The sequence below is a fragment of the Aquarana catesbeiana genome, linkage group LG01, assembly GCF_042186555.1.
Source record: "Aquarana catesbeiana isolate 2022-GZ linkage group LG01, ASM4218655v1, whole genome shotgun sequence".
In the NCBI taxonomy this organism is placed as follows: Eukaryota; Metazoa; Chordata; class Amphibia; order Anura; family Ranidae; genus Aquarana; species Aquarana catesbeiana.
Window position 1 is genome coordinate 765,736,305 of NC_133324.1, and position 16,855 is coordinate 765,753,159.

The 16,855-nt window shown below is 40.8% G+C and overlaps 1 protein-coding gene across 3 annotated transcripts in view; it reads left to right on the top strand.

Moving 5' to 3' along the window:
- The window catches only part of LOC141113193 (uncharacterized), a 44,470-nt gene that overhangs the window by 18,371 nt on the left and 9,244 nt on the right, over positions 1 to 16,855 (top strand). For 2 of the 3 annotated variants that reach the window (XM_073606144.1, XM_073606164.1), the window contains exons 3-7: positions 5,991 to 6,224; positions 9,516 to 9,538; positions 10,857 to 10,996; positions 12,350 to 12,435; positions 12,517 to 12,624. In XM_073606144.1, coding sequence (XP_073462245.1) covers positions 5,991 to 6,224; positions 9,516 to 9,538; positions 10,857 to 10,996; positions 12,350 to 12,435; positions 12,517 to 12,624 — 591 coding nt within the window. The remainder of the gene's footprint in view (positions 1 to 5,990; positions 6,225 to 9,515; positions 9,539 to 10,856; positions 10,997 to 12,349; positions 12,436 to 12,516; positions 12,625 to 16,855) is intronic. The other variant, XM_073606155.1, reaches the window with a different exon arrangement.

A 16,855-nucleotide genomic window follows, 5' to 3' on the forward strand; every position in this document is an offset into this window, starting at 1 on the left:
TGGGGATACTGAGGAGGCTTGTGGAGAAGTTTGTGAGAGGATTTGTTCTGTATCTGACTCAAATGGAGAGTCTTGCTGTGACATTTTCTGTCTGTGAGAGCGCCCTGATGCTGTATCTTGTGAGGTGACTGGAGCTGCTTCAGCTGCAGTGAGTGCCTGTGAGCTCTTTGTGAGGTGATTTTTATTTCTGCCACGGTTTCCTCCCAGTACCATATTTCCTGCCCAAACTTTCACAGTTTGTTCCCTGGGGTAAAAAGGTTCAAATGGATACCTTTTGAGCCTGCAGGCTCCGCTTTGTCCTTCTCTTCTCTCCTCAGCGGTGTGGAGCTCTAACAATGCATGTCTGCTCTGCTAGGCTCCGCCTCCTGCCTTCTGCAGGATTTTTTTCAAGCACTGGATTTCTCAGACACCACCCACCTTATCTGAAATGAAGAGATCCTAAAACCTTATTTAGAGAAAAACTAGACACTATTCTGCAAAATGATTGGCACAACAAACGCTTTGAAACCAGGTGGCGCTCCTTTCATAGATATACAGTTGTGTGAAAAAGAATTTGCCCCCTTTCTGATTTTTTTTTTTTTTTTTTTTTTTTTGCATATTTGTCACACTTAAATGACTCAGATTTTCAAACAAATTTTCTTACACAAATTTCATTTCGCCAAATTTTTTTTTTTTTTTTTTTCCCCCGCATATCCCACTTAGTGTTACAAAACTCAGGACCCTGCATTCACTATATCTGGTCTCCCACAGTACACAGAGCAAGGAAATGCAATTATTTTAGTAAATTTAAACGGCTAAATACCTTTTCTCAGCAGTGTGTATATAGCAGTCTTGTGACTTGTATCCGTGTCTAGTTTAAAGCTTGGAGGAGTTTTCATTTTTCCCTGATTGTCCTATAAGTCATTCTGCAGGACTCCTGACCCCCTGGACAGTGCTGATTGGCCCTGTGCTGATCACATGCACCCTCGCAAGAGGGGGAAAAAAACTCTAGCAATATGCACCAAACTGAGCATTTGCAGCTTATCCCCTAATGCTCTGTTTTATCAGGAAATAAACTGGAGTCAGCAGAAGAAGAGGATCAGAAAGACAGGTTCACACAGCCTTTATACACACTGCAGAGGATTAACCCCTTAGGTTCCACAGTGAGTGTAACAAGCATGCTTTACTGCATATACAGATTGATTTTATTGTTGTGGGTTTAGTAACACTTTAACATGATTTAGCCACACCCAGCCTTAATCACTGCTCATTCTGCCACCAGTAGAGAACTTCTGTCCCCAGACCAAATATGTTCCCAGGCTAGATTTATATTTGATGTGCATTAATGTTTCATGAGAGCGGCTTATAATACATATTTTTAGTATTTTGTACTCCTTTGGTGTTGGGACATAGTAGTTTTGTTTGCAAGGGAAAGGGTAAATCAAAAGTAAATATTTTAAGTGTATATTCAGTATAAATATATATTTTAAATGTTTTGTATAAAAACACCAAAATGTATCCTGTTGTTTTTATATAGCAATATGTGTCAAGGATATGTAAGCTAAACATAACAAAATATTTTGTCTATGAATGCTCATATGAACTATAATAGTAAATAAGAGCGTGTTCGCTGTGCATTGCTGTTTTCTACTATACAAGTGTGTTTGCATCATGAGAGAGTACATAAGATAAATATCACTCCTACTTTTATGTGACAGTTCCCACGTATAAATACATTTTCATGCCACATACTGATGGGCTGATTTTGTAGCACAAAAAGTGGCCTTGTGTGTGTACACTTAGCAGCCAATCAGAAATCGACTATGATCTGTGATTTTTGCTAAACAGCTGCAGGGTGGATTTGATTTAAATCAAGTCGATTTTTTTAAATCATAATTTTTAAAGAGCAACTGCCATCTCTGTCCTGCAGCGGCTCCTCCTCTGACCCGCTGTTGACTCACCAACAGTCCTTTTCACTTTAATGGCACAGCTGGTGATGCGGCAGTGACACAAGGTGAGGGACGTGGTGGAGAGCAGGTGAGTGGATGCCCACTAACAGGCGCTGCCATGATGGATCTGAAATGGCAGGTGCTCTTTTAAATGAAAGGACTTATTCTTGCTGGTAGTTAGGAATAGAGGTCGACCAATATATCGGCCGATATTTGGCTTTTTTTACTTAATCGGCATCGGCCGATTGTGCTGATAAAAAAAGCCGATTATAACTTCAGCGGGACTTGCAAATGACTTCTGTAATAGAAGTCAATTGCAAGTTGTCTGAAGGTTTCTTCTCTCCTCCTCTGGGCAGCCTGCCAAATCTGATAAGAAGATACATTTGTATCTCTTCGGGTTCTTTTATCAATAGACTGAACTCAGTGTGTAGAAGTTCTCAGTTTAACCATTTAAAGACTAAATCTTTTTTGACATTTGTTGCTTACAAGTAAAAATTCTGTATTTTCTGCTAGAAAATCACTTGGAACCCCCAAACATTTTATATATATATATATATATATATATTTAGCAGAGACCCTAGGGAATAAAATAGCGGTTGTTGCAATATTTTATGTCACACGGTATTTGCGCAGCGGTCTTTCAAACGAAATTTTTAAAAATAAAATACACTAATTAAAAAAAAAAGCAGTAAAGTTAGCCCATTTTTTTTCGTCCAAAAGTTTTGGTTACCTGTTTTTGTGTATTTAATATTTAAGATATAGTTATTTTTTTTTAATCTAAATTATACATACAAGTGAACTGATTGGAGGTTTGTTTTGTTCATAAAATGTTTAAATGTAAAAAATTTTCTGTATCACTTATTACTTAAGGTTGCTTTCACACTGGAGCGGGCAGGCGTTGACGGTAAAACGCTGTTAGTTTTAGCGGCGCTTTACCGTCATTTTAGCGGCGCTATTCGGCTGCTAGCGGGGCGCTTATAACCCAGCTAGCGGCCGAGGAAGGGGTTAAATGTGCCCCTGAAGTGCTGCTGCCGAAACGCTTTGCAGCCGCTTCGGCAGTGGTGCGCATTCATTTCAATGGGCAGGAGTGGTGAAGGAGCGGTATACACCGCTCCAAAGACATCCTGCCAGCGCATCGCCTCAGTGTGAAAGCACTCGGGATATCACACTGAGACTGTAGGGAAGCCGTTTTACAGGCACTTTACAGGCGCTATTTTTAGGCCAAAAGCGCCTAAAAAAACGCCCCAGTGTGAAAGGGGTCTAACTGTTAGATTTTATGAGATGAAGGGGGAAAAAAAAAGAAAAAAAAAAAAATCGGCCTAATATATCGGCATCACATATCGGCCATCGGCCACCGCGATTTCTAAATATCGGCATCGGCCAGAGAAAAACCCATATCGGTCGACCTCTAGTTAGGAAACCTTCAATTTGTTTGCTAATATTAAAGATTCTATTTAGAATAATAATCTGTAAGGCTACTAAAACAGCAATGTCAGAACTGATTCAATTATTCAGTTTGTAGTGTACATAGATTTGCAAAACAATGGGATAAATGAATATTCCTGAACTTTGTTTTATCTCATGGTTACTATGAAATTGTGTGAATGCATCAATATAGTGCATGTTATCTCAGCTTACAGAGCTTGTATTCATTGAATAAGTTTACCAAAAATGTAAATATTGCAGAATATACAGCCTCATGCTCCATTTCGTGCTAAATTAAATTATTAATGTATCTTCAATAGAAAACTATCTTTTTGATAGATTTTTACTCCAAACGCATTTTATTAAAATACATTTAAAAAAAAAAAAATCGATTTTTAAATACATTTTTTTTTTTTTTTTTTAAATTTTTTTATCGTTGATTTATATCCACCCTGAACAGCTGGAAGCTGTTCTGGTTGCTGTAGATTGTAAAGCTGGCCATACATTATACAATTTTTTTTTTTTTTTTTCCTTTTTGATTTACCTTCAACTTTGTAGTACAAGGGCCCCGCCTGATTTTATACAAATTTAAAGTGTTTAGGTTTGATCTCATATTATACGGTTTTAGTAAATCTAAAGTAAAATTGTACAAGAAAATTGTATAATGAATGGCCAGCCTTACATGCTTATAAATGTAGTTTTTACATTTCGCAGTTCCACAGTTTTATGTTCCACTTATACTTTGCGTTTTGAAACGTGCCAATTTTGTATACTTTTATTTTTGCCTCCTTTGCCCTTCAGTGGACATGACACTCGCAAAAAAGGTAAGCTTGACACATACAGTATTTGGTGCTATATTTGTGTGGGTTCTGTATAGTCCTCTTTTACGGGCGTTGATATTCTAAAAAAATTAAGCTACTGGCCTATATCGGCACAGATAAGATGCCTCATGTCTGCTTTTGATTTGTGGATTAGGCATATTTTTAAAAATTTCCCCAAAGATTGCATTGCAGTCATATACCGGTTTAATAGTGCATACACACAGAACAGGCTAGTGTTGACATTCAGGAAATCTTTCTTTTTCTTTTTCTTTTTCTTTTCCTTTTCCTTTTCCTTTTCCTTTTCCTTTTCCTTTTCCTTTTCCTTTTCCTTTTTCTTTTCTTTTCTTTTCTTTTCTTTTCTTTTCTTTTCTTTTCTTTTCTTTTCTTTTCTTTTCTTTTCCTTTTCCTTTTCTTTTTCTTTTCTTTTTCTTTTCTTTTTCTTTTCTTTTTCTTTTCTTTTTCTTTTCTTTTTCTTTTCTTTTTCTTTTCTTTTTCTTTTCTTTTTCTTTTCCTTTTCTTTTCCTTTTCTTTTCCTTTTCTTTTCCTTTCTTTTCTTTTCTTTTCCTTTCCTTTTCTTTTTCTCTTTATTCCTTTTCTTTCTTTTTCTCTCTTTCCACATCTGAGCGTTTTCAGCTCGTAAAACACCCAACAAGCAAAATCCCATTCATTTCAATGGCACCTGTTCACATCTGAGCATTTTGTCACCTGAAGCAAAATGCCTGAAAAACGTCTTAAGCTCAAAAAAGAACATGAGCTTCTTTGGGGCAGATTACAGGCCTTTTTTTCTGCTTTTTACATTGACCTGTGCAAAATCGCAGTAAAAACGCCCTTCACATAGGTGTTAGGATAGTTATGCCATGTGAATAAGGCCTAAATGCAGATTTAGTTATCTGCAGGGCACATTAACCACTTCCCTACCCGCCCATAGTAATATGACGGCCGCAGGAGGGATCTCCCATCCTGGGTGGGCGTCATACGACGTCCTGGGTTACCCGGCCGTCTAGGGGGCGCGCGCCCGCCCGCCGCGTTGCTCGGGACCCGGTGCGCATTCCCCACGGCCGCGATGTCCGCCGGGTACCCACGATTGCCGTTAACCGAGCAGGACTGTGGATCTGTGTGTGTAAACACACAGATCCACGTCCTGTCAGGTGAGAGGAGACCGATGGTGTGTTCCCAGTACAGAGGAACACCAATCGGTCTCCTCCCCTTGTGAGTCCCCTCCCCCCTACAGTTAGAATCACTCCCTAGGAAACCTAATTAACCTCTCAATCCCCCCTAGTGTTAACCCCTTCCCTGCCAGTCACATTTACACAGTAATCAGTGCAATTTTATAGCACTGATCGCTGTATAAATGCTTATGGTGTCAAAAGTGTCTGATATGTCAGTCACGAAAAAAATTGCAGATCGCCATCATTACTAGTAAAAAAAAAAAATGGCATAAATCTATCCCGGATTTTGTAGACACTATAACTTTTGCCCAAACCAATCAATATTCGCTTATTGCGATTTTTTTCCAAAATTGTCGCTCTTCTTTTGTTTATAGTGCAAAAAATTAAAACTGCAGAGGTGATCAAATACCACCATAAGAAAGCTCTATTTGTGGGAAAAAAAGGACATCCATTTTGTTTGGATACAACATTGCACGACTGCGCAATTGTCATTCAAAGTGCGACAGTGCTGAAAACTAAAAATTGGTCTGGGGAGGAAGGGGGTGAAAATGCCCTGTATTGAAGTGGTTGAATATTTTATAGCCCTGCGTTTTTTACTGTGACTGCCCTTGGAAACTTTAAAGTGTTTTCTGTTTGCTCATATCTAGGATACGCTAAAGAAGAACATTGACGTGGTTAGCTTAGCATTTGATGAAGCATATAAGGCTCTGGATTTAAAGAAAAAACAGTGTTTGGAGTTTATCAAACAGCAACAAAATGCTGCTATAAAACGGCGTGAAGTACGCGAGACAGCAATGGCTCATCAGAAAGTCACAGTTGAAAGTCTTCTGAAGGATTGTGAAAGCCTTGTGGATGAATCTGAACCAAAATGCTTTCTTCAGGTAATATTATATAACAAGTACAACTGAGTTAAAATGCAAATGCTTCCCCAACATCACTCTATTTTTTTACTTTTAAAAGAGAAGTATTTTTTTCCCCTTTTTTTTTTTTTTTTTTTTTTCTTTTTCCCATTATACTTACCTAGGTGGATCCAGCATGGGGCCATTGCTTCATCTGTCCCCCGGCACCTCTGCACTGAGAACCGAGCAATCGAACATCGCCAATGGCTTGGTTCTCACAGCTCCCCGAGCTGACAGGCAGCAGCTCTCTGCTCTGCACACCCCCCCACCCCCCGCGCTCGCTGGAGCGCTGAGCTATGAATGGGCGGGGAGCGGCTGTCTCAGCCTCTTAGCGGGGAGCTGAGTGGCTGAGACGGGTAATCAGTCCAGGCACCTGGCGGATCCAGACGTTGTCTGACGCAGTGCCTGGACTGATTTCTGTGACATTAGCAGAGACTTCAGACCGGTCTCTGCTGAAAACGGGTCACAGGAGTGCAAAACGAATTGCTCTCCTGTGACCCATAGGAGAAGCCCAGCCAAACAAGCTCAAGCTGGACTTCACCTTTTAATTCCAAAACAACTGCCTGTATATTGTTCTTGGGTGGAATTCCCCACAAAATGGAAACGCGAACATTTCAGCTGAGAACTGACACACACATCTATATGCACTTGCTGGGTGACAACATATTTTACCGCACCAGGTGACACCAACCCTAGTGAAGCCAATGGCAGAAAGGAGGTCTCAGCAGCCATGATTAACTGTGGTCAGTTTACAGAAGGGAGAGCAGAAACTGTCAGGATCAGCCAGGTGTTTTAGGTGATGGAAGGGGCCAAATTACACAGCACAAACATTGTGCTGTTTTTCATGCTTTAAAGGAAAAGGGTCCTTTGTTACCTCCCCCCCCCCCCCCCCCCCCAAAAAAAAAGCTTAGTAGCTCCTCCCAGTCCCCCGCCTTAAACACTTACCTGAGCCCGATGTCAGCCAGGGCTGTCCCAGCTGCAGCAGCTTTTCTGTCCTCTCCCCTATCTCACAGGCTTGGCTGAGAGCAGCAGGAGCCATTGGCTCCTGTTAGTCAAATCCCCTGAGCAGAGAGCAGGGGACAGGGCTGAGATGCGCTGTGTGTGTCAATAGACGCACGCAGTCAGGCTCAGGATCGAGCCCGCACAAGCTCAGAATGGAGGAGGAGCCGAAGGTGCTTGCAAGGGACCCCAGAAGAGGATTTAGGTCGTCTGCAAAATAATTGCACAGAGCAAGTAAGTATAACATGTTTAATAAAAAAAAACCTTTATAGTCACTTTATGTTCATGTTAGCTAAGACCATCGTATATAGACATGGTATGAGAAATGGCATTCATTTTAAAAACTACAGTGGACATACTAACCGCCTTTACATGAGTTACGCATTTGTAAATAGACCCATATTTAGGGTCCTTGCAGGATAAAAACCATAACCTATTTTGTTTTAAATTGATGTGGTGATACTAACAGTTCAAACAAGTTGTGTTTTAAAATAGTAAAACAATGCATTTTTCACAGTGTTTCTATTTAGTAAATAATAATATAAAATTGTAATAAAGAAGAAAATCCTATTTCCTATTACAGAACCTTGCATGACTAAAAATAAAGCACTGTCTGCAGCTCTTATTTGGAGCTCTGGCACAACCTCAACTAACATAATGCACTATATGCAAAGTGTTGATATGTTTTTTCACAGGATTACTGTAGAGAGAGAGAGAGAGAGAGAGATATAATCTCTGTCCGCCGCAATGTCGCAGTCCTGCTAAAAATCGCTGATCACCTCCAATAATTATAAAAATGCCATAAATATATCCCCTATTGTGTAGATGCTATAACCTTTGCGCAAACCAATCAATAATAAAGTGTGTATATGTATGTATGTATGTATGTGTATATATATATATATATATATATATGTATGTATATATGTATGTGTGTATATATATATGTATATATATATATATATATATATATATATATATATATATATATATATATATATATATATATAATGATTTTCTAAATTGTTGGTCTTTTTTTGTTTATAGCGCAAAAGATAAAAACCGCAGAGGTGATCAAATTCCACCAAATTCCGCTCTGTTTGTGGGATAAAAAATTTTGTTTGGGTACAGCACGACCTCGGAATTGTCAGTTAAAGTGACACAGTGCCGTATTGCAGGAAATGGCCTGATCATTAAGGGGGTAAATTCTTCCAGGGCTGAAGTGGTTAATGGTTTACTGCTGTTCAGGGCTCTGGGCTTCAGCAAAATGACAGCCTCCAGCAAGAAGAAACGCGAGCAATGCTGGAGGCAATTTACAGCACACCCTCATTTTGGCAGCATCATTATTAATGTGGAATGTATGTTCCTTGCTGAAGAACATAATTTATTATCAAGTTGTTATGGGTAAAGTTCTGCTTTGGGACTCTTTCACACATGCGGGACCGTTCAGGTCCGCCTGTCAGTTTTTCAGGCGGACCTGAACGGATGCTTCATGTACCTCGGTGGAGCAACGGATGTCAGCAGGGACATGCTGCTGACATCCGCTCCGATCCGCTAAATCCAGATGGATGGAAACCCTATTTTCCATCCTTCGATCGGATGAAAACGGACAGGCGGTCCATTTTCATCCGATCCCCCATAGAGGAGAGCGGGGCTCTGACAGGTCCGTCCCTGCACAGTGAGCAGAGACGGGCTGTCATCCGTCGGATCAGCGGATCGATCCATGCTGAGCAAGCAGAGTTTCAAAACGGACAGCCCCTTGTGAAAGGGGCCTTAAGAAGAAAAAATATCAGATCAAACTCAAATTGTTTTGTTCAGGTACCTAATTCAAGAGTGTCTCTATTTTACAGCAAAACTGATTTAACACAGTTAAAAAAAAAAAGTTCCATTCCTGACTTGTGCCGAGAATGTAACTGTCACATTGGTTGTACTATCAACCAAACTGTCAAACTATCCCATGGCTGGTGTCATAACTGATCACATGTCCAGCACCATGGCAGTTGAAGATCAAATAAAGGCCAAGATGGCAGCTTCCTTGGCTGAAAATGATAAGAAGGTTTTGTTTAGTTTTTAATTGAAAAATTTCCCATTAGCACATTACATTGAACACTCAGGATTACTTCATACTGCCCTCCATTGTCTATTTTTAAAGTTGTGGGTGTACCACCATTGTCAGACTTTGCAGATGTGTTGGATCCAAGGGCCTTTATGTTCAATCTTTGCTGTTCTTTAAACAATGCTTCTATTACATTGCAAACTTTCTTTCTTTTTCAGATGGCTTGCAGTCTAAATAAAAGGTCTGTATAACTTATTGTTGCAGTAAAGTGTTCTAATCTTTTGTAGTATTTACTTGTGTTTTAGTAAGACAGATGGCTATGATTTGAAAGAAACCTATAATGAAAAATATGTAATTTTGTCATTGATTAACTCTCCTGCTTGGCTGTTACATCAATGCAAAGACTGCATGCTTTCCAAGTTGCTGACACTGAACTGGTATATACGTCTGTAGTTTGGAACTTCACTTGCTGCATGCATTTTGTTTTGAAATCAGTAAAGCCAGACGCAGCAAGGTAACTAGCATTTTAGGTGATCAGAATTGCAATCTATATCTTAGTGAAAGTTTACTTTAAAAATGGTTCTGAAGGCAGACTTTTTTTTAACTTTAATGCATTCTTTGCATAACAGTAACAAAAACCTTCTGTATGCAGCGTGCCCCGCCCCCTTTTACTTACCTGAGCCGATCTCAATCTGGCACTGTGGACAAGAGCAGTGGCTCTTTCAGCTCTCTCCCCCCACTGTAAAGAGAGGCAGCAGCAGGAGCCTTTGGCTTTGCTGCTGTTAATCACAGCCAGTTAGCAGAGAGTGTCGGGGTGGGGCCAAGACACTGTGTGGCAATAAAATCAGAGCGTGGCTCAGGATCGTGCTTGCACAAGTGCCCCCATAGAAAGCTACATGCTATGGAGGCAGGGGGGAGGAGCCAGGAGTGTTAGCGGAGGACCTGAGAAGAGTATCCAAAACCATTGCAGAGCACAGGTAAGTATAACAAGTTTGCTGTTAAAAAAAAACATAGGTTTACAACCACTTTAAGTATGTGTGTGTGGTGTTTTGTTTTCATCTTTACCCTGTGAGTTGAATATAGAGGTAAAGTGTTACATCTTTTGAGTAGTTATTGCTGCGCTGTCCCTGTTGTTGGAGAGGTGATGAGATTCTCCCCAATAGGAACATGGCAATAAAAAAACTTGATGGAGGTTCTAACTACTCTGTATTGAAAATGTTTTATTGCCATAAAGGTCAGTTTCATAGACTGTGCTCATTCTTGTTGCAGTTCCCACACAGGAAATGTTATCAAATTTCCCCAGCAGGGTCCTAAAAAGCTTTAAGAACCTGACCAAGGATTCTTAACTTTCACCCACTATATAGCCTAAAGCTTTTTAGGGTGTTAGGCAGGGCAGGAAGCATGGCAAAGAAACCTAGTCTCCCAGTTTAAAGGGAATTTATTATGAAGCCCAACACCATATCAGTTTTCTCTGAGATTCGCGTTTTCTCTCCTCAAGCAGGCTTTTTAATGAATCGACAAAATCACCTGAATATATGTGACATTTATTTTCTTCACAGAATGACCTCCAACCTTGACCTGATGGAACTTACCGCCTCCCATGATCAAGATATAGTAAATCCAAAGCCTATTATTGTGGATCTCAAGGCAGTTCTGGACGCTATTTCAGCAGTGAATATTACAGCATGCACTTCTAATGGTCAGCACGTCCTGCAGTACCTCCTGTCCTCCTCCTCCTTTTTTTTTATATATATAGAGATAGATATGAATTTGGTTCTAATGTGTATCTGCATTATAGTGATAATAACTTAGATTGTGATTGTGGGGGGAAGGATTTATTTTCATGGCTGCGATATCCACTACTACAAGATGACTGAGCCAAACTGCTTGTAGCTGCTGTGAGAAGAATGTAAGTGTGTTCTGACAGTGTGATTCTGATATGTGCTTAGCAGTCTCCTCCTTAAAGGGGTTGTAAAGGTGTTTGTTGTTAAAAAAAAAAAAAAAAAAAAAAGCAACATGTCGTCACCCTTACCACCTTTGTGCAGGGGTTTTGCACAGAGTGGCCCCAATCCTCCTCTTCTGGGTTCCCTCAGCGGCGCTCCTGGTTCCTCGTCTTCTCGAGTGCCCCCACGTAGAGCCGCATTCCATGGGGGCATGCTCCGGAGTCCTGCTGCTGCATCCATTAACAGACAGCGGGCTCCCGTGTCACTGGATTTGATTGACAGCAGCGGGAGTCAATGGTTTCTGCTGCTATCAATCTATCCAATGAGGACCCAAGACAGTGGCTGGAGCTGCTGTACTCGTCCCCGTCGCTGGAATCATCGGCGTCAGGTAAGTAAAAGGGGGGGGGGGGGTTTACAACCCCTTTCATTCTAGTCACAGCTTGTCCTAGTTGCAAGAAATGTTTGTAATACATGGCCAAAAAACTTTATAAAAGGACCGTTTCCAAAATAAGGTGAATGCAGTGTTGCATGCTACCCCATGTTCTTGTAGAACATGCATAGCAATGTAGCTTTAAGCTGCATTAATGAAGCCAGACTAACACCTGACATTGTACCCCATGTCCTTGTTGACACTTCTAAGTAATTTAGCCCCTTCATTGCATTCGTGAAGCCAGATTACAATGCAAACTTGACAAAACATGCCCTAAGTATTCTCATCTTCTGGTAAGACTTCAGCCCTGTCAGTTTCCCAACGTGTTTCGGGTGCCAAAAGTACTGGGCCCACCTGTTAGCTGTGGGAACGCTCATTCATACAGGTTATAAAGTCTACATGGGTTTATTACAGTTGATGGTACAGTATCCACCAGTGGAAACAAGGTAAGGCTGTATCCATGCTAATTAATTCAGCAGCAGTTGTTTTGCTCGTTATTTAGTTGTTAAAGCATATCACTACCTTTCTACACTTTTATTGCAAATGCAGTAAGAGAATTGGTATGTGTTTGGTATTAATTCCTGTCCTCCAGTGCTCCTGGGGTATATCTTATGTTCTATGGACCTAGGATAGGAAATAATCAGGTAATTGTTGCTTACACCTACTTTTTCTCCTACAGTTTCTCAGCCTAAATTTAATGGAATTTCATTTAAAACCATAACTAAAATATGGAATCCTGAACAAACACCCGCTGAGAAATATTCTGTAAGTATCCGCTAGTGTGATAACTTAATTGATCAGTTATGTGTGAATATCTGGCACACTGTTCACTGTCATATTTTACAGCCTGTCCAAAGTCAAGAGCTCTGTTATCTTCAAGGTCAGATACAAAAATTGGCCATTCGCTTGTTATCTATAACAGAGATGCCAGAGTATAAACACTTGAGCTTTGAGGTAATATTGCTCTCAATATTTTTTTTATAATACATGCTTGGTTAATCATTGACAATGTTGCACAGAATTTAACTGTGTTAAGAGCCCAGAGGTGAAATCGGTGATCGCATAAATAATTAGCAGGGTGGTTTGTTTAGAAAAAAATTATCAGTCACAGCTGTAGCGGGGAAGCAAGTAGTTGTTTTGTGTTTTGTGAAATGGTCAAACAAGTGGGTAGTTGAACCCTCACCCTACACTAAGTTGTTTGTGGCGTTACCCTTGAAGCCCCACTCTAGCCAAAACATTTGTTTTAACTCTTGACTGCCCCTTACTTTCTGTGATGGGAAATCTCTCCAATAGGGCACAGAGAAAAAGTTTTAGTAGAGTGAGGAAGACCCTGAACTTCTGACACTGGTTAAATTTTTGTCTGTGGATGAATGTCCTGGTGATAACCACATCTCTATTTCTAGTGGTGTTATAGAGATCAGCATTAACCGCTTCTGGACCTCCCCTGCACGAAACCACATAACTGTACGTTGGCTCGCAGGGTCCAGATAGCAGGTGCACGCCCGCTGCGCAGCAGGGGTGCCGATGCTCGTGGCCGACGGTCGCGGTGACCGCTGGCCACGAGCGATCGTGACCAGGAGACACAGAACAGGGACGAGTGTGTGTAAACACACACTTCCCTGTTCTGTTCTGACAGGAGTGACAGATCGTGTGTTCCTATTAGCTAGGAACCATGATCCGTCACTTCCTCTAGTTAGTCCCCTTCCCCTTCAGTTAACCACTTCAATAGAGGGCACTTAGACACCTTCCTGCCCAGACCAATTTTCAGCTTTCAGTGCTGTCGCAGTTTGAATGACAATTGCGCGGTGATGCTACACTGTACCCAAACTAAATTTTTATCATTTTGTTCCCACAAATAGAGCTTTCTTTTGGTGGTATTTGATCACCTCTGTGGTTTTTATTTTTTGCGAAACAAATAAAAAAACGAAAATTTTGAAAAAAATAAAAGTTTTGCTTTTGTTTCTGTTTAAAAATGTTGTAAATAAGTAAGTTTTCTCTTTCACTTATGGGCACTGATAAGGCGGCACAGATGAGGTGGCACCAATGAGCGGGCACTGACGATGGGCACTGATATGCAGCACTGATATGCAGCACTGATGGGCATTGATAGGCAGCACTCATGGGTGGCACTGGTGGGCACTGGGCACTGATAGGCGACACTGGGCACTAAAAGGCTGCAAAGATGGGTTCTTTTGGGTGGCACTGATGGGCACTGATAGGCGGCACTGATAGGCATCCCTGGTGGCACTGGCAGTGGTAGGCATTGGAGTGGGCACTGATTGGCAGCTGCCTGGGCATTGATTGGCAGCTGCCTTTGCACTGAGTTGTATTTCCCTGGGGGTCTAGGGGGCATACCTGGTGGTCCAGTGTGGCTGGCTTCCCTGGTGGTCCTGGGCGGCTTCCTTGGTGGTCCTGGGTAGGATCCGAGGGGGGGCTGTGCTGATAATCAGCACAGACCCCCCCCCCCCCCGTCAGGAGAGCAGCCAGACGCGAGTGAGGAAAAGCCGATCACCGGCTCTTCCTATTTACATCGTGATCAGCTGTGATTGGACAAGGCTGATCACGTGGTAAAGGGTCACCGTCAGAGACTTTTTACCTAGATCGGTGATGCGGGGTGTCAGATTGACACCCCGCAACAACGATCGCCGCGATGCGCGCCATCGGGGGCGCGCCACCGGGGGCGCGCAGTGGCTCAATATCCTGCGGACATCATATGACGCCCAGTCAGGATATTGAAACCACTTTGCCGCCGTCATTCTGCTATATGGCGGGCGGCAAGTGGTTAATATCACCTCCCAGGGAACAGTTAACCCCTTCACCGCCCCCTAGTGTTAACCCCTTCACTGCCAGTGACATTTTTACAGTAATCAATGCATTTTTAATCGCACTGATCGCTTTATTAATGCCAGTGGTTCCAAAAATGTGTCAAAATTGTCAGATATGTCCGCCATAATGTCGCAGTCACGGTAAAAATCGCAGATCGCCGCCATTACTAGTAAAAATAAAAAATTAATAAAAATGCTTCAAATGTATCCCATATTTTGTAGACGCTATAACTTTTGCGCAAACCAATCAATATACACTCATTGCGATTTTTTTTTTTTTTTTTTACCAAAAATATGTAGAACAATACATATTGGCCTAAATTGAGGAAAACCTTTTTATATATATATATATATATATATATATATATATATATATATATATATATATATATATATATATATATATATATATATATATATATATATATATATATATATTTATATATATATTTATTATAGCAAAAAGTAAAAAATAATGCGTTTTTTTTTTTTTTTTTTTTCCAAATTGTTGCTCTTTTTTGTTTATAGCGCAAAAAATAAAAACCGCAGAGGCGATCAAATGCCACCAAAAGAAAGCTCTATTTGATGTCCTTTTTTTCCCACAATTTTGTTTGGGTACAACGTCGCATGACCACGCAATTGTCAGTTAAACAACGCAGTGCCGAATTGCAAAAAGTGCTCTGGTCAGGAAGGGGGTAAAGAATTGATTCCAGGCATCAGCAGTGACCCAGCTTGGAAAAAGTGTAACTCTGTATATGGCATATCCATGCCCCCCAAAGCTGGAATTCATTGAAGTAGACACTGCTACTTCAGTGATCTCCACTTGCTTCTGGGTCCTGTGCTGGGCAGATAGCCTGATGTATTGTCAATACAGGAGGTCGGGTGAATCAGCATGGGCACTATTTTCTGAATTAATAAAATGCGTTCTTTGATCTGACAAGAGTGTGACCTCACCTCTCCACCTCATATAAACGCTTTGCATTCATTCAGAAAATGCAAAGAATTCTCTGTTGCCCATGACCAGCGGCTGACCACACGTGTTCACAGTGCAGGAGAACAGCCGCTCAGCATGGGACCCAGAAGCAAGTAAAGATCACTGATGTAGTGGTGTACTTTATTTTCCAGCTTCCAGTGTCATTGGCAATATTTCTCACATTTTTAGGTTTTCTTGAATATGTGAAGCAAAAATAAAGTTCGGGAAACCTTGATAACCAAAGTTTAGTCAAATGCGTTTTTTTTTTTTTTTTGAAGTACCATGTTTTCAGTTATAACTCATTCTACTATAATTATTACAAACAGTGAGGTTGACTTACTAAAGCTGCAGAGTGCAAAATCGGACTCACTTCTGCAGATTGGTTTCTATGCAGAAGTGAGCCTGATTTTGAACTCTTTTAGCTTAGTAAATAATCCCCAATGTCTACTGGGTGAGCTTACTTGGTGGCTTAAGCAATCTATATATGTAATTGCTATTCTTGTTTCATAAGAAGTTGATCTATCTGGAAAATTTTAGTTTGCACAATAGACTGCAGCGCTGATCTGTATATTCTGATGGTGGGAAGGCAGGGGTCAAAATATAATGACACAGCGGGGAGGATTTCCACATACACACTGAATGTGTAGATGTGGGAATTGATTCATCTTATGGTTTAGCCAGCTGCATTTTACAGGGGCAGAATGGCACCCCCTGTGCGAAACCCAAGTATATATACGGGGTTCCCTTTAAGAGCCATCAGAGGGCACGCGTGCACTCTCTGCATGGCGGGGTACCCGATGCGTGTGGTCACGATCCCCACCGGCCACGCGCGATCGCGTGCACAAGACCTGGCACGAGGATTTGTGTGTAAACGTAAAAGTAGGAACAATAATATGTCTCCTCCCCTAGTCAGTCCTATCCTCATACAGTTAGAACACACCAAGGGAACATACATTTAACCCCTTGATCCCCCGCTAGTGTTAAGCCCTTCCCTACCAGTGATATTTACAGTATTCAGTGCATATTTATAGCACTGATCGCTATATAAATGTCAATGGTCCCAAAAGTGTCCGATCTGTATGTTGCAGTACTTCTAAAAATCGCAGATCACCGCCATTACTAGTATAAAAATAAAATGTCATAAATCTTTCCCATAGTCCGTAGATGCTAAAACTATTGCGCAAAGCAATCAATATACGTTTAATGTGATTTATTTATTTATTTTTTTTTGAAAAAAAAAATGTAAAAGAATATATATTGGCCTAAACTGATGAAGAAATTTTTTTGTTTTTTTAAAAACATTTTTGGGGATATTTATTATAGCCAAAAGTACAAAATATTTTTTTTTTCAAAATTGTTGCTTTATTTTTGTTTATAGCGCAAAAAA